The sequence below is a fragment of the Coregonus lavaretus genome, assembly GCF_964263955.1.
Source record: "Coregonus lavaretus genome assembly, chromosome: 3".
Lineage (NCBI taxonomy): Eukaryota > Metazoa > Chordata > Actinopteri > Salmoniformes > Salmonidae > Coregonus > Coregonus lavaretus.
Genome location: NC_139990.1, coordinates 64,473,002 through 64,498,294, shown reverse-complemented (window position 1 = coordinate 64,498,294; position 25,293 = coordinate 64,473,002). Strand labels below are relative to the sequence as shown.

At 42.3% G+C, this 25,293-nt stretch overlaps 1 protein-coding gene across 1 annotated transcript in view; it reads left to right on the top strand.

Moving 5' to 3' along the window:
- LOC311126940 (ras/Rap GTPase-activating protein SynGAP-like) overlaps positions 1-25,293 on the top strand; it is a gene marked incomplete at both ends in the record, with an annotated part of 122,244 nt that overhangs the window by 82,609 nt on the left and 14,342 nt on the right. Inside the window, 11 exons of the mRNA XM_084158657.1 lie at positions 238-567; positions 6,078-6,222; positions 6,344-6,488; positions 6,695-6,931; positions 7,209-7,410; positions 7,734-7,942; positions 9,863-10,076; positions 10,416-11,012; positions 11,213-11,665; positions 13,706-13,888; positions 16,644-16,855. Coding sequence (XP_084014783.1) covers positions 238-567; positions 6,078-6,222; positions 6,344-6,488; positions 6,695-6,931; positions 7,209-7,410; positions 7,734-7,942; positions 9,863-10,076; positions 10,416-11,012; positions 11,213-11,665; positions 13,706-13,888; positions 16,644-16,855 — 2,927 coding nt within the window. The remainder of the gene's footprint in view (positions 1-237; positions 568-6,077; positions 6,223-6,343; positions 6,489-6,694; positions 6,932-7,208; positions 7,411-7,733; positions 7,943-9,862; positions 10,077-10,415; positions 11,013-11,212; positions 11,666-13,705; positions 13,889-16,643; positions 16,856-25,293) is intronic.

Sequence of the window (25,293 nt, the reverse complement as noted above, 5' to 3'; positions counted from 1 at the left end):
AAGGGACAACTCTCTCACCAGTGTGCAAAACTGGATAAAACTGGTTGAAATTACATTCTTGTAGACTGGTTAAAGCACTGCTGTGTTTTAATGATAGCAGCTTGCCCAATGATTAAGATGGATAAATATACTTTAGTTACATTACTATCCTCTTTTTGTCCTCTTTCTTAATGGCCCAGGCCCCAAAACTCTTGACCACAAAATCCCACTTATGCTATATTTCCCCTCTTCTATCAGGAAAAGAGCACATACCTGGGACTGGTCAGTATCCCTATCTCCAGCATCACGGGCCGACAGTTTGTGGAGCAGTGGTACCCCGTCATCCAGCCTAGCGTCCTGGCCAAGGGGCAAGCAGGGGGTAAGATCATCAATGCCTCCCTACGCCTCAAGTCCCGCTACCAGACCATGAGCATCCTGCCCATGGAGCTGTACAAGGAGTTTGCGGAGTATGTCACCAATAACTACCGGACTCTGTGTGCGGTGCTGGAGCCTCTACTGAGCGTGAAGAGTAAAGAAGAGGTGGCCTGTGCGCTGGTCCACATACTACAGAGCACAGGGAAAGCAAAGGTAAGTATTGGCATGAAACATTAAATAAATTGTTACTTCAATAGTGCACGGTACAATGCAAGGTCATATTCCCGTATACACCCCACTGTATCCTGTGAATATGCCAAATAAATGTTGTTTTTGATTTGATAACATAATATTGATGGAATATGAGTACATTATAGTGATAATGTATGCATCGTTTATAAATTCAACCACCTCAAATCACCATGCTGTCACGCTGATTAATGATTTGGAGACAGGCGCAGGAATACGTAATAGGGGTTTTATTTTCTCCACCCAACACAAGGTACGTCATGAACAACGACGGGGATGAAGCCCAAACCAAACACGTATATATACACTACCGTTCAAATTTTTTGTCCATTAAAATAACATCAAAATGATCAAAAATACAGTGTAGACATGGTTCATGTTGTAAATGGCTATTGTAGCTGGAAACGGCTGATCTTTTATGGAATATCTACATAGGCCCATTATCAGCAACCATCAGTCCTGTGTTCCAATGGCACGTTGCGTTTGCTAATCCAAGTTTATCATTTTTTTTTAACTAATTGATCATTAGAAAACACTTTTGCAATTATGTTAGCACAGCTGAAAACTGTTGTGCTGATTAAAGCAGCAATAAAACTGGCCTTCTTGAGACTAGTTGAGTATCTGGAGCATTAGCAATTGTGGGTTCGATTACAGAATCAAAATGGCCAGAAACAAAGAACTTTCTTCTGAAACTCGTCAGTCTATTCTTGTTCTATGAAATGAAGGCTATTCCATGCGAGAAACTGCCAAGAAACTGAAGATCTCGTACAACGCTGTGTACTACTCCCTTCACAGAACAGCGCAAACTGTCTCTAACAAGAATAGAAAGAGGAGTGGGAGGCCCCAGTGCACAACTGAGCAAGAGGACAAATACATTAGAGTGTCTAGTTTGAGAAACAGACACCTCACAGGTCCTCAACTGGCAGCATCATTAAATAGTACCCGCAAAACACCAGTCTCAACGTCAACAGTGAAGAGGCGACTCCGGGATGCTGACCTTCTAGGCAGAGTTGCAAAGAAAAAGCCATATCTCAGACTGGCCAATAAAAATAAAAGATTAAGATGGGCAAAAGAACACAGACACTGGACAGAGGAAGATTGGAAAAAAGTGTTATGAACAGACGAATCGAAGTTTGAGGTGTTCGGATCACAAAGAAGAACATTTGTGAGACGCAGACCAAATGAAAAGATGCTGGAGGAGTGCTTGATGCCATCTGTCAAGCATTGTGGAGGCAATGTGATGGTCTGTGGGTGCTTTGGTGGTGGTAAAGTGGGAGATTTGTACAGGGTAAAAGGGATCTTGAAGAAGGAAGGCTATCGCTCCATTTTGCAACGCCATGCCATAACCTGTGGACGGCGCTTGATTGGAGACAATTTCATCCTACAATAGGACAATGACCCAAAGCACAGCTCCAAACTATGCAATAACTATTTAGGGAAGAAGCAGTCAACTGGTATTCTGTCTATAATGGAGTGGCCATCATAGTCACAGGATCTCAATCCTATTGAGCTGTTGTGTGAGCAGCTTGACCATATGGTACGTAAGAAGTGCCCATCAAGCCAATCCAACTTGTGGGAGGTGTTTCAGGAAGCATGGGGTGAAATCTCTTCAGATTACCTCAACAAATTGACAACTAGAATGCCAAAGGTCTGCAAGGCTGTAATTGCTGCAAATGGAGGATTATTTGATCAATCAATCAATCAATTTTATTTTATATAGCCCTTCTTACATCAGCTAATATCTCGAAGTGCTGTACAGAAACCCAGCCTAAAACCCCAAACAGCTAGTAATGCAGGTGTAGAAGCACAGTGGCTAGGAAAAACTCCCTAGAAAGGCGAAAACCTAGGAAGAAACCTAGAGAGGAACCAGGCTATGAGGGGTGGCCAGTCCTCTTCTGGCTGTGCCGGGTGGAGATTATAACAGAACCATGCCAAGATGTTCAAAAATGTTCATAAGTGACAAGCATGGTCAAATAATAATCAGGAATAAATCTCAGTTGGCTTTTCATAGCCGATCATTAAGAGTTGAAAACAGCAGGTCTGGGACAGGTAGGGGTTCCATAACCGCAGGCAGAACAGTTTAAACTGGAATAGCAGCAAGGCCAGGCGGACTGGGGACAGCAAGGAGTCACCACGGCCGGTAGTCCCGACGTATGGTCCTAGGGCTCAGGTCTCTCAGTTGGCTTTTCATAGCCGATCATTAAGAGTTGAAAACAGCAGGTCTGGGACAGGTAGGGGTTTCGTAGCCGCAGGCAGAACAGTTGAAACTGGAATAGCAGCAAGGCCAGGCGGACTGGGGACAGCAAGGTGTCATCATGCCCGGTAGTCCTGACGTATGGTCCTAGGGCTCAGGTCAGAGAGAAAGAGAGAACAAGAGAATTAGAGAGAGCATACTTAAATTCACACAGGACACTGGATAAGACAGGAGAAGTACTCCAGGTATAACCAACTAACCACAGCCCCCCGACACATAAACTACTGCAGCATAAATACTGGAGGCTGAGACAGGAGCGGTCCGGAGACACTGTGGTTTGATGAAAGCCAAGTTTGAAGGACACAATCATTATTTATATTAAAAATCATTATTTCTAACCTTGTCAATGACTACATTTCCTATGCATTTTTCTATATTTCCTATTCAAACTCATTTCATGTATGTTTTCATGGAAAACAAGGAAATGTCTAAGTGACCCCAAACTTTTGAACGGTAGTGTATATTACACAGGGATGTAACCCAAACAAAAGAGCGAGGTGTGAACCTTTAAACAATACACGGGACGAAACCCGTAATACCAAGAGCACAATCTCTAAACAATACACGGGACAAGACCCGTAATAGCAAGAGCACAATCTCTAAACAATACACGGGACGAGACCCGTAATACCAAGCGCACAATACATGGTACTCACGAGACCAACGGACATGGGACAATAATCGACAAGGACAATGGGGAACAGAGGGCACATACAGTTGACGTCGGAAGTTTACATACACTTAGGTTGGAGTCATTAAAACTTGTTTTTCAACCACAACACAAATTTCTTGTTAACAAACTATAGTTTTGGTAAGTCGGTTAGGACATCTACTTTGTGCATGACACAAGTCATTTTTCCAACAATTGTTTACAGAAATATTATTTTACTTATATTTCACTGTATCACAATTCCAGTGGGTCAGAAGTTTACATATACTAAGTTGACTGTGCCTTTAAACAGTTTGGAAAATTCCAGAAAAGGATGTCATGGCTTTAGAAGCTTCTGATAGGCTAATTGACATCATTTGAGTCAATTGGAGGTTTACCTGTGGATGTATTTCAAGGCCTACTTTCAAACTCAATGCCTCTTTGCTTGACATCCTGGGAAAATCAAAAGAAATCAGCCAAGACCTCAGAAAAAAATTGTAGACCTCCACAAGTCTGGTTCATCGTTGGGAGCAATTTCCAAACGCCTGAAGGTACCACGTTCATCTGTACAAACAATAGTATGCAAGTATAAACACCATGGGACCATGCAGCCGTCATACCGCTCAGGAAGGAGACGCGTTCTGTCTCCTAGAGATGAACGTACTTTGGTGCGAAAAGTGCAAATCAATCCCAGAACAACAGCAAAGGACCTTGTGAAGATGCTGGAGGAAACAGGTACAAAAGTATCTATATCCACAGTAAAACGAGTCCTATATCGACATAACCTGAAAGGCCGCTCAGCAAGGAAGAAACCAATGCTCCAAAACCGCCATAAAAAAGCCAGACTACGGTTGCAACTGCACATGGGAACAAAGATCGTACTTTTTGGAGAAAAGTCCTCTGATCCGATGAAACAAAAATAGAACTGTTTGGCCATAATGACCATCGTTATGTTTGGAGGAAAAAGGGGATGGCTTGCAAGCCGAAGAACACCATCCCAACATTGAAGCACGGGGGTGGCAGCATCATGCTGTGGGGGTGCTTTGCTGCAGGATTCACAAAATAGATGGCATCATGAGGAAGGAAAATGATGTGGATATATTGAAGCAACATCTCAAGACATCAGTCAGGAAGTTAAAGCTTGGTCGCAAATGGGTCTTCCAAATGGACAATGACCGCAAGCATACTTCCAAAGTTGTGGTAAAATGGCTTAAGGACAACAAAGTCAAGGTATTGGAGTGGCCATCACAAAGCCCTCACCTCAATCCTATAGAAACTTTGTGGGCAGAACTGAAAAAGCATGTGCGAGCAAGGAGGCCTACAAACCTGACTCAGTTACACCAGCTCTGTCAGGAGGAATGGGCCAAAATTCACCTAACTTATTGTGGGAAGCTTGTGGAAGGCTACCCGAAAAGTTTGATCCAAGTTAAACAATTTAAAGGCAATGCTACCAAATACTAATTGAGTGTATGTAAACTTCTGACCCACTGGGAATGTGATGAAGGAAATAAAAGCTGAAATAAATAATTCTCTCTACTATTATTCTGACATTTCACATTCTTAAAATAAAGTGGTGATCCTAACTGACCTAAGACAGGGAATTTTTACTAGGATTAAATGTCAGGAATTGTGAAAAACTGAGTTTAAATGTATTTGGCTAAGGTGTATGTAAACTTCTGACTTCAACTGTATATACACATACTAATCAGGGGGAATGGGAACCAGGTGTGCGTAATGAGACAAGACAGTAGTAGTAGTAGCCGTGTTAGCTAGCTTGAACACACTAATGTTAGCAGCTAATGTAGCTAAAAAACGCAGGCTAAAAATTCAACCCAACACTTACCTACCTGTCCATGAGAATGGTTGCCATTTCAGTGTCACTCTTCTACCTTTCAAAATTAATTCCAATGTCTATCCGGTTTCTGGATTGGTCATGAGCAGTGTTCTTCTCGCTTCTTTTTCTCTTTCGGGGTCGAGTTGATACAGATCCAAGAATCGAGAATGATGCTTGTTTCTGTCAACATTTTCTGAAAACGCTGACCCTGCTACCAGGAAAGTTAATCTGCAAACAAGTTAGCTAGCTTGTTGGCTTCATCTGCTCTGTGTTTGTTTCTGGTGGCTGTAGCTTGCAAGTGACTTTCACTTCCTCTCCAGCTCCGGAGAAATGGCAGCAGGGTTGTTTGAGTAGGCAGGATTTAGCACAAAGACACCTTGCCCAGAAGGCCAGCCCAAGGCGGCTCAGGGCTCAATCCCCTTGTTTTCGTTCAAAGTGAAAACACAACAGAAGAAGTGGGGCGGCATGGGGGCACCCATGACCTGCAGATTCCATCTTCAAGGCAATATGAACTACAAAATGAACATTAGTTTGACTACTTCTTGGTTTTCTTACCAAACCATAAGCCAAAACAGATTGAAACAGAAGGAACATTAAACATAACAAATTACACTCTGACCTCCGGAAAGGCGTTATATCCTCAAAATAGAATTTGAGAGTACCCAATAGATTGTAATTGAATGTTTTACAAAGAAAGCCTATGCTATGTTGATGTTTCTGTTTTGTTTTTTTCCCAGGATTTTCTTTCAGACATGGCGATGTGTGAGGTAGATAGATTCATTGACCGAGAACACCTTATCTTCAGAGAGAACACTCTGGCCACCAAAGCCATAGAAGAGTACCTCAAACTGATTGGACATAAGTACCTCAAGGATGCAATAGGTGTGACCGTCAAATGCTTCACATTAATCACTCAATACATGTTGTTGGACTGTTCTTGCTGTGATGTATCCAGTATCTTTCTGTGTTTGCCTAATGGTCGGTGATATTGTGTTTGTTTCAGGGGAGTTCATAAGGGCACTGTACGAATCAGAGGAGAACTGCGAGGTGGACCCCATGAGGACACCACCCTCTGTCCTTCCAGATCACCAAGCCAATCTCCGCATGTGCTGCGAACTGGCACTCTGCAAAATCGTCAACTCCCATTGGTCAGTAGTTGTCATATATGAGTGCTTACAGTTGTTTTCATTCATGTAGGATTACTCCTGGCCTACAGCACCCAAAGACATATTTACAGAATTTGGATTGTTGAGCACACCAGATTTGCCTTCAGTAGTTGGCATATACTGCCTGAATAAAACAGAATATCCTATCAAATGAGAATAACACACTGTATATTTGTATCTCTCTGCAGTGTGTTCCCTCGAGAGTTGAAGGAGGTGTTTGCCTCGTGGAGGGTGCGCTGTGCGGAGAGGGGGAGGGAGGACATCGCAGACCGCCTAATTAGCGGCTCCCTTTTCCTGCGCTTCCTGTGTCCGGCCGTCATGTCCCCCTCCCTGTTCAACTTGACCCAGGAGTACCCAGACGAGCAGACGTCACGCACGCTCACCCTCATCTCCAAAGTGGTGCAGAACCTGGCCAACTTCTCCAAGTCAGTTCATTCATTCAAAACAACTCATAATGTTATGCTTATGCTAAAACTTTTGTAATATTTTGAGTCTTTTTCCCGGGCACAGACTAAACCTAGTCCTGGACTAAAAAGCATGCTCAATGTAGATTCTTCATTGAAAGTGCTTATTAGTTATTAATCCAGGATTGGGCTAATTCTGTGTCCGGGAAACCAGCCAATGATGTAATCTCTGTGAGTATACAGCATTTTGACTCTTCCTCCTATACCCCACTCTTTCTTCTTCTTCTCTCTCCCTCAGGTTTGGCATGAAAGAGGAGTACATGTGCTTCATGAATGAGTTCTTAGAGATGGAGTGGGGCTCCATGCAGCAGTTCCTCTATGAGATCTCCAACCTGGACAGTGTGAGCAACGCGGGGGGCTTCGAGGGCTACATCGACCTGGGCAGGGAGCTGTCCATACTGCACAGCCTCCTCTGGGAGGTCATGGCCCAGCTCAGCAAGGTAGGGAGGATCAGGGTAAATATTAACAATACAACCGCTACAATATATGACCAATAAAGAAGTATAAGTTACAGATAACCAATGTAGAGTTATTCAATAATGTCCAATATGGAATCAGTACAATAAAATAACTATGTATGGTCTTGACAACCCAGTAATCTGAATGTTTGAGACAGTAGAATAAACGGAATGATTAAGTGCACTTGCAATTTTCAAAGATAAGATACTTAAAATTATCAACCACACTTTTTAACCATTTGAATGCTTTTCCTATTGTCATTGCTAACTTGTATTCATGTCAGTCTTCTAACCCTAACCCACAGGATGCCATTATCAAACTGGGTCCCTTGCCCCGCCTCTTGAATGACATCAGCATGGCCCTGCGTAACCCCCACCTGCAGAGGCAGCCCAGCCACCAGAACCAGACAGATAGAGTCCATGAGAGACAGACGGAGAGGCTGCTCTCACGACCCAGCTTCAACAGGGGAGTCTCCTCGGAGTTCCAGAATCTCATGATGAAGGATCTCAATAGGTAGTGCCCTGGCTTTATTTAACCCTATTGGCTTGTTTCCTGGACACAGGTTAAGTATAGTCCTGGACTGAAAAGCACTTTGAATGGAGAATTTCCATTAAACATACTTTTTAGTCTTGGATTAGGTTTAATCTGTGTTGGGGAAACCAGCCCTAGGAGGATGGTTGGTTGGTGCATTTATCATGGCCAATGTTAAAGTTTTGCCTTTCCCGCCATAAGGCTGTGGTTGTGTTGTGCCTTTTGTGCTAAATCCTAACTTGTAATACACCTACAGTGGGGGAAAAAAGTATTTAGTCAGCCACCAATTGTGCAAGTTCTCCCACTTAAAAAGATGAGAGATGCCTGTAATTTTCATCATAGGTATACGTCAACTATGATAGACAAATTGAGAATTTTTTTGCCAGAAAATCACATTGTAGGATTTTTAATGAATTTATTTGCAAATTATGGTGGAAAATAAGTATTTGGTCACCTACAAACAAGCAAGATTTCTGGCTCTCACAGACCTGTAACTTATTCTTTAAGAGGCTCCTCTGTCCTCCACTCATTACCTGTATTAATGGCACCTGTTTGAACTTGTTATCAGTATAAAAGACACCTGTCCACAACCTCAAACAGTCACACTCCAAACTCCACTATGGCCAAGACCAAAGAGCTGTCAAAGGACACCAGAAACAAAATTGTAGACCTGCACCAGGCTGGGAAGACTGAATCTGCAATAGGTAAGCAGAAAGAAATCAACTGTGGGAGCAATTATTTGGAAATGGAAGACATACAAGACCACTGATAATCTCCCTCGATCTGGGGCTCCACGCAAGATCTCACCCCGTGGGGTCAAAATGATCACAAGAATGGTGAGCAAAAATCCCAGAACCACACGGGGGGACCTAGTGAATGACCTGCAGAGAGCTGGGACCAAAGTAACAAAGCCTACCATCAGTAACACACTACGCCGCCAGGGACTCAAATCCTGCAGTGCCAGACGTGTCCCCCTGCTTAAGCCAGTACATGTCCAGGCCCGTCTGAAGTTTGCTAGAGTGCATTTGGATGATCCAGAAGAGGATTGGGAGAATGTCATATGGTCAGATGAAACCAAAATAGAACTTTTTGGTAAAAACTCAACTCGTCGTGTTTGGAGGACAAAGAATGCTGAGTTGCATCCAAAGAACACCATACCTACTGTGAAGCAAGTGAGTGGAAACATCATGCTTTGGGGCTGTTTTTCTGCAAAGGGACCAGGACGACTGATCCGTGTAAAGGAAAGAATGAATGGGGCCATGTATGGTGAGATTTTGAGTGAAAACCTCCTTCCATCAGCAAGGGCATTGAAGATGAAACGTGGCTGGGTCTTTCAGCATGACAATGATCCCAAACACACCGCCCGGGCAACGAAGGTAGTGGCTTCGTAAGAAGCATTTCAAGGTCCTGGAGTGGCCTAGCCAGTCTCCAGATCTCAACCCCATAGAAAATCTTTGGAGGGAGTTGAAAGTCCGTGTTGCCCAGCGACAGCCCCAAAACATCACTGCTCTAGAGGAGAGCTGCATGGAGGAATGGGCCAAAATACCAGCAACAGTGTGTGAAAACCTTGTGAAGACTTACAGAAAACGTTTGACCTGTGTCATTGCCAACAAAGGGTATATAACAAAGTATTGAGAAACTTTTGTTATTGACCAAATACTTATTTTCCACCATCATTTGCAAATAAATTCATTTAAAATCCTACAATGTGATATTCTGGAAAAAAATGTCTCATTTTGTCTGTCATAGTTGACGTGTACCTATGATGAAAATTAAAGGCCTCTCTCATCTTTTTAAGTGGGAGAACTTGCACAATTGGTGGCTGACTAAATATTTTTTTCCCCCACTGTATAACCTTGTCATCGTCTTCTCCAATCTGTTGCTATGTGTTGTTACCTTAAGCTCCATAGATATCACTCGCTTGCCTTCCCCTACCTCTGGTGTGTCCAGTGGGGGGATCATGCCATCTCGTGCTCATGCTCAGCTGAGTTTCCAAGAGCGCGATCACCCACATCGAGCCTCCAAAGACGTTTTCTACGTAACCCGCCCTCCCTTGGCCCGATCCAGCCCTGCCTACTGCACCAGTAGCTCCGATATAACCGAGCCAGACCACAAGGTTAGTTGAATTCTAGAGTTTTGATAGCATTAAGATCTATTAGGAGCCATGTTCTACAGGAAACTGTGTAAACTGCACATCTCCTTTCCATGTGGTAGCCAAGTCTGGCAGACGACTGCAGGATAGTATGGCAGCTGTGCGCTCATAGGAAAATGATGCATGTACCTTAGTGGTAAGTCATGGGACATGCAATTCAGGCATACAACCACCCCTCTCAATAGATAACACACTTAATCAACTTATTGGCACTTTAGAATTGGGCACACAAGGACGTTAGCTATATCAATCTAGTCTAGGTGCTCAGTGTCAATAAAGTGTATATCTATGATGGACCTCCAGGACTCCACATTGAACAGCGTGTCTAACCTGCAGTCGGTGGCCATGCTCAACTCCTCCCAGGCCTCCATCACCGGCATGGGCAGCTTCGGAGGGCTAAGCAGCCAGGGTGGCGGAGGCCTGGGCTCGGGCCTGAGCGGCCAGCTCCGGGCCGGGGGCCGCCTCTCGGCCGGCTCGGGGGGATCCAGCATGTCAGGGGGCCTCCGGCTGAGCCAGTTGAGCCAGATGGGTACCACCACCGACTCGCTGTCCCAGCAGCAGCAGCAGCAGGCCGCCGCCCTGAGATACCCGCTCTCCTTCCAGAACCCCCTATTTCACCTGGCCACCGGCACCGCAGATGGACCCCACCTCCACCACCAGCACAGCAGGGCCCATCTCCCGCCGCCCCTGCTCCTGGCCCCGGAGCCTGACCCCGGTGGCTCACACCAGGCCTACATCCCCCAGTTCGCCCACGGGGGGTTCTCCCGCAGCGAGGACCTGTCCACCCTGAGGACCGGGGCAGGGCACCTGGGGCAGCCAGCCATTATCCACTCACACAGCTATAGCGACGACTACAGCAGGGCTGATTACGCACGGCGGCAACTGTCCATGCACGGGCAGGTATGGATTAACCTAAGGTTAAGAATGTGTTTACAATCATGCTCTACTTTTGTGCAAATTAGCCTTTTTGTCTCTCCTACTTGATCATAATTTAAGTCAACATTTGTTTGTAGCCTACATGAATAGGATTAGCATAATGTAAACATCTGAAACAGGTTTAAGGCCAGGATAACTTGGTGTTCTCTAATTGTCCTTGTTAGGATAATCTTCAACAGCAACAGCAGATGGGTATGGCCTCTCAGACTGGCACCTCCCACTCTTCCCTGGCCACACCCCCCTCCACAGTCCAGCCCGTGCGCCAGAGCTCCATCGCCCCGCCTCCCGCCCAACGCGTCAAATCACAGACCTCCCATCAGCTGTCCGTCAGTGCAGCTGCTGCTCCCACACCATCCGCTAAGACGCGGCCGCCCAGTGCCAACCTATCGCCAGAGTCGAACTACGGAGGTCGGCAACAGGCACCACGGCAACAGCTGTCGGTCAAAGATAACACAGCCCCTGGACTGCCCCACCAGCAGAGCTCTGTCAGGGAGAGCCAGGGCCCCCAGGGGCCACAGGTTGGCACTACAACAACCATACAGCAATCACAGCAGCAGCAACAACAACAACAACAACCACAGCAACAGCACCTGCTCAAACCTTCCATCAGCAAACAGGTATGCAGGCTACTGTACTTTATTGTGTAATTCAATCTACCCTTAAATCTGATAACAAGCTCATAGCTGTCACTGTGTTATTTTCTCTCACTATGAAAAGAGCATTATATAACAATTCCAACACACCTCTCTTGCACAGTTGTTTCTGACCAACCCCAGAATCCCAGTGACCTGTCTGATTAAATAGGACCAACGGTCACCCCCTCATGTGTGTAGTACACAGTAGCGGTGCGTGGGTAAAATCACTGAGAAAGCCAGAAAAAAAAGCCATATTACAACTTATGTGTTGTGATAATTGCGTTGCTTGCTCTATAACCTGTTAGTTCATATACCTTGACACCGTGATATATAGGCCTAAGGCTGAGACAATAAGAAGACACAGTGGCAGAATAAATTGAACCACACATTTGTTTCATCACAAAACTGGAGAGCAACCTCAGTCCAGTGAAGTCCACAAAGTATATTACATGTAACAAACAGTTACATGACCTACAGCATGGTCAAGCAAGCTAATGTTTCCGACATTTTCGAACCACTAAACAACTATTGATTTAGAACCCTGTAGAGTTACCGCAAGTCGCAAAGAAAACAGGAGAAGTGACAACTAAAAGATACCAAAAACTATTTAGTCCAATCAACATAAGCTGAATATGATGTGGCTGTCCATGGTTCTGATTTCTGTGTGCGTGTGTGTGTGCATACGTGCATGTTCGTGCAAGTAGAAAAAACGTGTTGACTCACCCTACTTGTAGAGAAACGCCAATGCTATCCTCCTCTCTTTCATGTTGATGAAATAGTCTATCACTCTGTCATACAGTACACGCTTTAATTTTTTGTTGTCCTAGGCTACCTGGCTAAAATGCTTGCTCGTGTGGTGTCGAGAAAACGTTGCTAATTATTCTGTGAAAACAAGGAAATCCGCTTACGCTGTACTTTGATTATAAAGGTTTATTTATATCAAAGTATTCCAGCATAAATTTACAGATATCTGCAGAATATCTGGAGAATAACCGCCCAATCTCAAATATGATTATTCTGTCCTCCTTTGTTTTAACCAAGTATTTATATCCTATGCCCTATGTAACATAATATGGGTGTTTTCCCCTACAGACCAATCCCAGGAGTCCACCTAACAGACTTCCTCGGCTTTAGGGTGCCCCTATAGAACTACTCCCCAGATGCTCCCTTTAAGCTGAGTCAACATCCTCTAAAACCATTTGAAACCATTAGCAAAGTCATAAATTCCTCAGATACCACACTCGCTAGCCTAACTTTCTTTCATGAGCAACATTAGCTAGTTAACATTAACCTTCTACATCTAGCTACATATTCAACTTCCATCCTCTCAGGCCAGGGGCACAATGTATGAATTAATGGTTGGATCAGAATTGCCGTTATAAGCATTGGCCAGTACAGAGAATTAAGTGAAACCACCAGTCCAAATCCCTATCTCAATCAATGGCTAATTTAGGAAAGGGACAACTTTAGCTAGCTAGCTAGCCACCGGAGGACAACAACACAACGAGATGCAACAATTCAAGTGGTTTCTCAATGACATATGCTCTCAATGTGACGGCAAATCCAAACTGGCTTCCTTAGACACCTTTTTTTGATGCGCCAGGACCATTCACAGTTGAGCTCACTCAGTTTAGCACAACGCTGATTGGCTATTATTTTATTTATTTTTTTAATCAAGGAAAGCCAAATGCTCGCTGACTTCCCTTGCATTCAATGCTATGGCCGGCAACTATGTCATACTCTTTTGGACCAGACAGCATATGGTAGATGGCCTACACATACAGAGACAGAGGGACACTGTTTTGCTCGCTTGGATGCTTTCTCCAGTGAGATATATTCAGCCTCTTGCGAATTATAAAACATAGAGAGACGAAAGATACATTATGTTATATGTTTCTTTCTTTTTTTCTTAGTAATTCTTTGGGGAAAGCCTGGCTTCCCTCGGCATCCATGAATACACACCACTGCTAGTACTAGTACATATTCTTCCTCTTCATATCTGCTTCTTGTCTTTTCCCCCAGGGTTCCGGCCAGTCGCCCTCGACCCTTAACCCCCCGACCCCGGCCAATGAGAGAACAGTCGCCTGGGTCTCCAACATGCCTCACCTCTCCGCTGATATTACTCTGGAGGCGAACCGCATCGACCGCGAGGAGTTCAAGCTGAAGGAGTACTCCAAAAGCATGGATGAGTCTCGCTTAGACAGGGTAGATACATCTCTCCCACCACAGCTTTTGCAATACAAAAGAATGGTAGCCTAAATTTGACATTGGCAATGTGTATGTGTATATATAAAAAACAGTACATAATTGTCTTAACAATATACTGTAGCATTGGCATTGAAATCCCAATCTTCTGGGAAATCGACAGTAACAAAACGATGCCTCATAGGAATGCAGAATCTCTCTCTTCTCTTTAGCAATTTGACTTAGCAGCATATTCAACAGCAAACTGTGAGACTAGAGAACCGTAACACTGATCTGAGTCATATCTCCTTCTTAATGCACAGTGCAGATGTCAGGGAAGTGCAATTCAAGTCTATCAGTGGAGAGCAGATGGTACCGAGACACTTCTTTATGAATAATTTAGATAGGAACAGCTGAGGATGAACTTGAACAACAGTGAGTCATTGAAAAAAAAAAACTTTTAGCTTGCATATTCATATTTGACCGCATTACCACATTTCTTTGTCCGAGTGAAGGTGTGTTCAGTCAACCCCCAAGACCATTTGTCGGTTGCTTAGCCATGTGTTGCTAATAAACAGTATGACAATTGCTCAACTATTTTTATATTTTCAATATATTCCCTTCTATTTTCATAATAGACATAGCAAGATCTTTGTGCATAGTGAGCAAGTGAAAAGGGATAAACTAGAGTCCAAAAGAAGCTGAACAAGGTGTGCCTTAGACTTTAGTGAACACTGGACAAGAATGTGGTTGCCTCCCTATTCCATGGTGACTTGTCCATGTACAGTGGGGGAAAAAAGTATTTAGTCAGCCACCAATTGTGCAAGTTCTCCCACTTAAAAAGATGAGAGAGGCCTGTAATTTTCAACATAGGTACACGTCAACTATGACAGACAAATTGAGAAACAAAATTCCAGAAAATCACATTGTAGGATTTTTAATGAATTTATTTGCAAATTATGGTGGAAAATAAGTATTTGGTCACCTACAAACAAGCAAGATTTCTGGCTCTCACAGACTTGTAACTTCTTCTTTAAGACACTCCTCTGTCCTCCACTCGTTACCTGTATTAATGGCACCTGTTTGAACTTGTTATCAGTATAAAAGACACCTGTCCACAACCTCAAACAGTCACACTCCAAACTCCACTATGGCCAAGACCAAAGAGCTGTCAAAGGACACCAGAAACAAAATTGTAGACCTGCACCAGGCTGGGAAGACTGAATCTGCAATAGGTAAGCAGCTTGGTTTGAATAAATCAACTGTGGGAGCAATTATTAGGAAATGGAAGACATACAAGACCACTGATAATCTCCCTTGATCTGGGGCTCCACGCAAGATCTCACCCCATGGGGTCAAAATGATCACAAGAACGGTGAGCAAAAATCCCAGAACCACACAGGGGGACCTAGTGAATGACCTGCAGAGAGCTGGGACCAAAGTAACAAAGCCTACCATCAGTAACACACTATGCCGCCAGGGACTCAAATCCTGCAGTGCAAGACGTGTCCCCCTGCTTAAGCCAGTACATGTCCAGGCCCGTCTGAAGTTTGCTAGAGTGCATTTGGATGAACCAGAAGAGGATTGGGAGAATGTCATATGGTCAGATGAAACCAAAATATAACTTTTTGGTAAAAACTCAACTCGTCGTGTTTGGAGGACAAAGGAATGCTGAGTTGCATCCAAAGAACACCATACCTACTGTGAAGCATGGGGGTGGAAACATCATGCTTTGGGGCTGTTTTTCTGCAAAGGGACCAGGACGACTGATCCGTGTAAAGGAAAGAATGAATGGGGCCATGTATCGTGAGATTTTGAGTGAAAACCTCCTTCCATCTGCAAGGGCATTGAAGATGAAACGTGGCTGGGTCTTTCGGCATGACAATGATCCCAAACACACCGCCCGGGCAACGAAGGAGTGGCTTCGTAAGAAGCATTTCAAGGTCCTGGAGTGGCCTAGCCAGTCTCCAGATCTCAACCCCATAGAAAATCTTTGGAGGGAGTTGAAAGTCCGTGTTGCCCAGCGACAGCCCCAAAACATCACTGCTCTAGAGGAGATCTGCATGGAGGAATGGGCCAAAATACATTTTACATTTACATTTTAGTCATTTAGCAGACGCTCTTATCCAGAGCGACTTACAGTTAGTGAACACATATATATTTTTATACTGGCCCCCCGTGGGAATTGAACCCACAACCCTGGCGTTGCAAACGCCATGCTCTATCAACGGAGCTACATCCCTGCCGGCCATTCCCTCCCCTACCCTGGGCCAATTGTGCGCCACCCATGAGTCTCCCGGTCGCGGCCGGCTGCGACAGAGCCTGGATTCGAACCAGGATCTCTAGTGGCACAGTTAGCACTGCGATGCTGTGCCTTAGACCACTGCGCCACTCAGGAGTCAGAAATACCAGCAACAGTGTGTGAAAACCTTGTGAAGACTTACAGAAAACGTTTGACCTGTGTCATTTCCAACAAAGGGTATATAACAAAGTATTGAGAAACTTTTGTTATTGACCAAATACTTATTTTCCACCATAATTTGCAAATAAATTCATTAAAAATCCTACAATGTGATTTTCTGGAATTTTTTTTCTCATTTTGTCTGTCATAGTTGACGTGTACCTATGATGAAAATTACAGGCCTCTCTCATCTTTTTAAGTGGGAGAACTTGCACAATTGGTGGCTGACTAAATACTTTTTTTCCCCACTGTATATAACAATTGCTCAACCATTTTCTATGTCCAAATGCATTCTCTTCTCTCTATCTGTCTCAGGTAAAGGAATACGAGGAGGAGATCCACTCCCTAAAGGAGCGACTGATCATGTCCCACAGGAAGCTGGAGGAATATGAGAAGAGGCTCCTTTCCCAGGAGCAGCAGACCAGTAAGATCCTCTCACAATACCAGAGTCGCCTGGAAGACAGCGAGAGGCGGCTACGGCAACAGCAAGTGGAGAAAGACTCCCAAATTAAAGGAATAATCAACAGGTAAAAAGAAGGGTGGTGGAGGGTGGAGGAGATGGAGAACGGAGATGTAGAGATGAAAAGAAAGAGAAGACAGGTGTGGAGAGATAGTGAGAAAACAAAAATGGAGTGAGGAAAATAAATGAATGTATTGTTGAGAACTACCATGTCTGATTACCTTAATCCAAGAAATATCCAACAATCATAGACAGAGTTAATCTTCTTTAGGCAGGTGCTGATTTTTGGAAATCATCTGGGGAATATTGACGAATATATATGAGATAGTCTAGATAATGTATAGTTATGAAATAGATACATTAATAATATATGGAGAAATAATGGGGAGGCCTCAACTTGCACAATCAAATGTATGCAGGGATATAATGGGACAGTTTCAAACTAACTGCACACTCATTTGAAAGGTGAGAGGTGAACAGTGAAAGCCATTCATATGAATGATTCATGTATGTATCCAGATACCTTAGCCAATTGGTTTTCACCCAGTCAGTAGGAAATTGTTCATCGAACATTCTTCTTCTGACTAACGTTGACAGATTTACTCGAGATGAGGAACTTGAGAAAGGAAACGATTTGTGTAAATGTTTTGCTTTTGTCCATTACTTCTAATAATCTGCAATTGAAAGTTAGATAAGCGTCACAGGGAACTTTGCTACTTTTTAATCCATTCCAGGGAAGAAGAAACGGAATGAAGACTGAGACAGTTCCTGGCTGTACTTTATGAAACAAATCCCATAAAGAACCCAAAAGACACATGTTTAGGCCCTTTGTGCTATTGCACTACTTGGCAGCCATTTTTTTTAACCAGTATATCAAACATGCTGCTTGTTTTTTTCCTTTAGTAGTTTACCTGCATCATCTGTGGTGATTATTCCAATAATCTTAAACTGAGAGGGATTCACCTAGATTGAATCGAAAAGCACAATAGTGGACTGGAAGGTGACATATGACTTCTATCTGCACTATATAGTATGAGGCCATTATTGGTGTTTTTGATAAAAATGCATGAAACAAAGACTAAGGTAGTACATTACATATTGTTGTCATCACCATAACAGCTTGACATGAGGATGAACAATGCCAATCTTTACAAACGACGACAGTTTGATAGTATTTCCCTATCTTATGATGTGTAAAGAGAACACAGAGTAAACCTAACTTAACTGCTAAATGACAAGTTCTCTTTCCTCTTCGAAGTTAGTTTGGGTGATGGCAACCAGGCTGTGGCATTGTTAGAGTTGACAAGGTAATCTAGAGGATTCTATAAGTAGTGGATGGCTGCTAGATTTGAAGACAGATTCATACAGTTGAAGTTGGAAGTTTACATACACTTAGGTTGGATTAATTAAAACTCGTTTTTCAACCACTCCACAAATTTCTTGTTAACAAACTATAGTTTTGGTAAGTCGGTTAGGACGTCTACTTTGTGCATGACACAAGTAATTTTTCCAACATTTGTTTACAGACAGATTATTTCACTTATAATTTACTGTATCACAATTCCATTGGGTCAGAAGTTTACATAAACTAAGTTGACTGTGCCTTTAAACAGCTTGGAAAATTCCAGAAAATGATGTCATGGCTTTAGAAGCTTCTGATAGGCTAATTGACATAATTTGAGTCAATTGGAGGTGTACCTGTGAATGTATTTCAAGGCCTACCTTCAAACTCAGTGCCTCTTTGCTTGACATCATGGGAAAATCAAAATGAATCAGCCAAGACCTCAGAAAAACAAAACAATTGTAGACCTCCACAAGTCTGGTTCATCCTTGGGAGCAATTTCCAAACGCCTTAATGTACCACGTTCATCTGTACAAACAATAGTACGCAAGTATAAACACCATGGGACCACGCAGCCATCATACCGCTCAGGAAGGAGACACATTCTGTCGCCTAGAGATTAACGTACTTTGGTGCAAAAAGTGCAAATCAATCCCAGAACAACAGCAAAGGACCTTGTGAAGATGCTGGAGGAAACAGGTACAAAATTATCTATATCCACAGTAAACGAGTCCTATATCGACATAACCTGAAAGGCCGCTCAGCAAGGAAGAAGCCACTGCTCCAAACCCACCATAAAAAAGCCAGACTACGGTTTGCAACTGCATATGGGGACAAAGATCATACTTTTTTGAGAAATGTCCTCTGGTCTGATGAAACAAAAATAGAACTGTTTGGCCATAATGACCATTGTTATGTTTGGAGGAAAAAGGGGATGGCTTGCAAGCCAAAGAACACCATCCCAACCGTGAAGCACGGGGGTGGCAGCATCATGCTGTGGGGGTGCTTTGCTGCAGGAGGGACTGGTGCACTTCATAAAATAGATGGCATCATGAGGAAGGAAAATTATGTGGATATATTGAAGCAACATCTCAAGACATCAGTCAGGAAGTTAAAGCTTGGTCGCAAAGTGGTCTTCCAAATGGACAATGACCTAAAGCATACTTCCAAAGTTGTGGCAAAATGGCTTAAGGACAACAAAGTCAAGGTATTGAAATGGCCATCACAAAGCCCTGACCTCAATCCTATAGAAAATTTGTGGGCAGAACTGAAAAAGTGTGTGCGAGCAAGGAGGCCTACAAACCTGACTCAGTTACACCAGTTCTGTCAGGAGGAATGGGCAAAGAATTCACCCAACTTATTGTGGGAAGCTTGTGGAAGGCTACCTGAAACGTTTGACCCAAGTTAAACAATTTAAAGGCAATGCTACCAAATACTAATTGAGTGTATGTAAACTTCTGACCCACTGGGAATGTGATGAAATAAATAAAAGCTGAAATAAATCATTCTCTCTACTATTATCCTGACATTTCACATTCTTAAAATAAAGTGGTGATTCTAACTGACCTAAAACAGGGAATTTTTACTAGGATTAAATGTCAGGAATTGTAAAAAACTGAGTTTAAATGTCTTTGGCTAAGGGGTATGTAAACTTCCGACGTCAACTGTATGCTGTCAATGAATGAGAAATGCTATTTGCGTTTTTTAATTAAGTATGTGTCCAGCAATTTCAATGGCTCAAGTAGTTATATCCACTGTCCTCCAAAAGGAAAATTAACCATACATTCCACATTTCAAAAAACATTGCTTTTCAAATCTCATTCATCATTCTTCTTAGTAACGACTTTAGATATTCTTTGAAAGGCTTTTTCGTGATTTATCTTGGTTCCGCTAGACGAGTGCCTCTAGAGTAGCAGTTATGTTTCTTGAGAGGAATATGACAGATTATATTATATTATATCAAAGAATATCAGACACGCTAGAGTAGCACACTATTTTTTAATCTAAACGTTATCGATACCCTATTGAATTCCCAGTACTGTACCAGCCATACCAATAATGATACACTAAGATTCTATATGTACATTTTGTTATGATATTACCAATGTAATTAACTATTTTAATCTATTGCAATAGCAATATTTTAGCATTACGAGATGTGCAATAATAGATTAAACTTAGCATTTATTAACAGAAGCATTACATGTATGTATGTAGGCCTACATTCAGGCACACAAATATATTGAGTATGCATACCTTACATGCATAGATACATATATCATATGACCATATATACAGAACTCATACACTTAAGGGTTCTTTCAGGTCCCATTCAGTATCAAATGAACCCATATAAACATAGATTATATTGAGACTTCTGCACGTATGGCCATGGATACTGTAAATCCCTAAATACCATAGATACAGCATATACAGCACTGTAAACATAGTTTATAACTTATACACATGGCTGTGTAAGTGTTTGTGATTTTAACAAAAATGTTAATCATGTAGCCAGATGGATATTGGTGCCATTTATCTAAAGTGTTAAGATTTATATCTGTTATAATTTTGCTGTATGTCGTTGGTTTAAGTTTGTATCTGCAGTAAATCATAGGAGACAGAATGGTAAATGGTGTCATCGTTTGCTAAAGTTATAGCTTTGAGAGAGTAATTTGTGGAGATACTATGTAGAACAAGAATTGTTCACTATCATAAGATTGCCTCTCTTTTGGCACTGTAGCAAGCATAGTATTGGTAGTCTGTATAGATGTATAATATTACATCAGTATTACTTTGAAAGTTCTCATAGAGATGTAGCTTGTCACTGTGCAATAAAGCCATTTGGATTGATATGGCAAATAGCAGCACATAGTGAGGGTTTACTGTTGATGTACATACAATTGACTACATATCATGAGACCTTTGACTCACCAAATCTCCTGCCTTATTTCTCTGTAACAGCCAATTCATGACCTGTCCCTGACCTCATATTGACAAATACCCACATTGTTTTGACTGTATGTAAGACTTGACCTGACAAGCACACTACTTGAACTTGAAGTAAATGGATATACAGGTTTATTTTTGGTACATATCACCCATGTGAATCGCTGTCTGCTTTTTAAAAAGTATTATTCTACTGTATACTCATGTTACATTTCATTGTTTCTTAGATCAGTGCCAATGTTTCTGTCAGTGCATACGTTTGATTCTTTTTTACTTTCTTATTTTTGTCAAATAAATCCCTGTACATTATTTATGGAATAAAACATCTAACACCAATGTTTGAAACTTCACCTGTGGATTTTCATTATTTATTAATATTAAGCATCAATTTAGTTGTTGTATGTTAAGCATAAAGAGATCTGGCGATATTCAGAGAATATTCCGCAGAGAAAGCTTTCTCTGCGGAATTGCTACAGCTTGATATGGTGGCAAATGACAATGGGTGATATGTTATCCTCTGTCCAAACCAACCACTTATTTTGGAATAGTTTGACAAAAATCTGTGCTATGATTTAAAATGTCTTTCTGTTTTTAGCTTATCTTATTGGCTCATTTTGCACTCACATCGGCTGTCTGGTCCTCACTTTCTCTGTTGCCGCTGCACAATGTCCTATACAGTTCCTTCAGAAAGTATTCATACCCCTTGACTTATTCCACATTTTTGTTGTGTTACATCCTGAATTCAAAATGGATTCAATATTTTTTTCTCTCAGCCATCTACACACAATACCCCATAATGACAAAGTGAAAACATGTTTTTTGAAATTGTAGCAAATTTATTTAAATACAGAAATATGTAATTTACATAAGTATTCACAACCAAGAGTCAATATACTGTATGTTAGAATCACCTTTGGCAGCGATTACAGCTATGAGTCTTTCTGGGTAAGTCTCTAACAGCTTTGCACAACTGGATTATACAATTTGCACATTATTATTAAAATTCTTCAAGCTATGTCAAGCTGGTTGGTGATTATTGCTAGAAAGCCATTTTCAAGTCTTGCCAAACATTTCCAAGCCAATTTAAGTCAAGACTGTGACTAGGCCACTCAGGAACATTCAATGTTGTCTTTGTAAGCAACTCTAGTGTATATTTGGCCTTGTGTTTTAGGTTATTGTCCTGCTGAAAGGTGAATTTGTCTTCCAGTGTCTGTTGGAAAGCAGACTTAACCAGGTTTTCCTCTAGGATTTTGCCTGTTCTTAGCTCTATTCAATTTATTTTTATCCTAAAAAACTCCATAGTCCTTGCCGATGACAAGCATACCCATAACATGATGCAGCCACCACCATGCTTGTAAATATGAACAGTGGTACTCAGTGATGTGTTGTGTTACATTTGCCTCAAACATAATGCCTTGTATTCAGGACATAAAGTTAATTTCTTTGCCACATTTTTTCAGTTTTACTGTCTGTTGTTGATCCAACCTCAGTTTTCGCCTATCACAGCCATTAAACTCTGTAACTGTTTTAAAGTTACCGTTGGCCTCATTGTGAAATCGCTGAGCGGTTTCCTTCCTCTCCGGCAACTGAGTTAGGAAGGATGCCTGTATCTTTGTAGTGACTGGGTGTATTGATACACCATCCAAAGTGTAATTAATAACTTCACCATGCTCAAAGGGATATTCAATGTCTGCTTTTTCATTTTTACCCATCTACCAATAGGTGCCCCTCTTTGCAAGGCAATGGAAAACATCCCTGGTCTTTGTGGTTGAATCTGTGTTTGAAATTCACTGCTCGACTGAGGGACCTTACAGATAATTGTATGTGTGGGGTACAGAGATGAGGTAGTCATTCCAAAATCTTGTTAAACCATAGAGTCCATGTAACTTATTATGTGACTTGTAAAGCACATTTTTACTCCTGAACTTATTTAGGCTTGCCATAACAAAGGGGTTGAACACTTATTTACTCAAGACATTTCAGCTTTTCATTTTTAATTCATTTGTAAACATTTCTAAAAACATAATTCCACTTTGACATTATGGGGTATTGTGTGTAAGCCAGTGACACAAAATCTCAATGTAATCCATTTTAAAAAGTGGAAAAAGTCAAGGGGTGTGAATACCACCCATACACAAACAAATTATAATGTGTGCACGCATGACTGTAAGTCGCTTTGGATAAAAGCGTCTGCTAAATGGCATATTATTTTATTATACTTTTTGAAAGCACTATATATAAATGTGTCATTCCTTTTGTGTAATTAGTCCTCTCTCAGCATTCTGTTCATCTCAGGAGTTTAACGCTCTGAAGTTCATCCACTTTGTCAGCAATTATTCACAGCTTTTCTGTATGACTTAAATGAAAACAACCATGTCGTTCAGGTGGAAAGTAGATGTGATAAGATTGAAAGATAATGAAATCTATGATGATCAAAGCAGAATAATTTCATTACCTCAGAAATATCGACCAGGTAGGAGTTAGGATGTCTTATGTACCCTTGTTCATTTAATCTTCATCACCAAACTGCTGATCGCCATCTTGGATTTGACTTCATGATTGCAGTGACTTTCAATTCATCCTTCACCTTTTGTGTCTGTTGAAGAAAATATCAGAACCATTGCCTTGAATGACCCAGATATTGACATTCTAGAGGCAAGTATTTAATGATCCATGATCCATGTTCCCCTTTTCTGGAAAATAATTATAATGCTGAGTAATCGTGACTAAAGGGGAATTTGCACGGCAAGAAAAATATCCTATGGAGACTGTAGCAATAAGCTTCCCCATTTAGAGCTGCAAAATCTGGACCCCTACAAATTTACATTTACATTTTAGTTTTTTAGCAGACGCTCTTATCCAGAGCGACTTACAGTTAGTGAATACATCTTTTTTTATACTGGCCCCCCGTGGGAATCGAACACACAACCCTGGCGTTGCAAACGCCATGCTCTATCAACTGAGCTACATCCCTGCCGGCCATTCCCTCCCCTACCCTGGACAACGCTGGGCCAATTGTGCGCCGCCCATGAGTCTCCCGGTCGCGGCCGGCTGCGACAGAGCCTGGATTCGAACCAGGATCTCTAGTGGCACAGTTAGCACTGCGATGCAGTGCCTTAGACCACTGCGCCACTCAGGAGCTGGGCTAGACAATCTGGACCCTTTCTTACTAAAATTAGCTGCCGAAATTGTCGCAACCCCTATTACTAGCCTGTTCAACCTCTCTTTCGTATAGTCTGAGATCCCCAGAGATTGGAATGCTGCCGCAGTCATCCCCCTCTTCAAAGGGGGTGACACTCTAGATCCAAACTGTTACAGAACTATATCCATCCTGCCCTGCCTTTCGAAAGTATTTGAAAGCCAAGTTAACAAACAGATCACCGACCATTTCGAATCCCACTGTACCTTCTCCACTATGCAATCTGGTTTCCGAGCTGGTCATGGGTGCACCTCAGCCACGCTCAAGGTCCTAAACGATATAATAACCGCGATCGATAAATGACAGTATTGCGCAGCCATCTTCATCGACCTGGCCAAGGCTTTTGACTTTGTCAATCACCACATTCTTGTTTGCAGACTAAATAGCCTTGGTTCCTCAAATGACTGCCTCGCCTGGTTCACCAACTACTTCTCAGATAGAGTTCAATGTGTCAAATCGGAGGGCCTGTTGTCTGGACCTCTGGCAGTCTCTATGGGGGTGCCACAGGTTTCAATTCTCGGGCCGACTCTATTCTCTGTGTATATCAATGATGTCGCTCTTGCTGCTGGTGACTCTCAGATCCACCTCTAAGCAGACGACACCATTTTGTATACATCTGGCCCTTCATTGGACACTGTGTTAACAAACCTCCAAACGAGCTTCAATGCCATACAACACTCCATCCTTAGCCTCCAACTGCTCTTAAACGCTAGTAAAACTAAATGCATGCTCTTCAATTGAACACTGCTTGCACCCGCCTGCCCGACTAGAATCACTACTCTCGGCGGGTCTGACATAGAATATGTGGACAACTACAAATACCTAGGTGTCTGGTTAGACTGTAAACTTTCCCTCCAGACTCACATTAAGCATCTCCAATCCAAAGTTAAATCTAGAAACGGCTTCCTATTTCGCAACAAAGCCTCCTTCACTCATGCTGCTAAACATGCCCTCGTAAAACTGACTTTCCTACCGATCCTTGACTTCGGCGATGTCATTTACAAAAAAGCTTCCA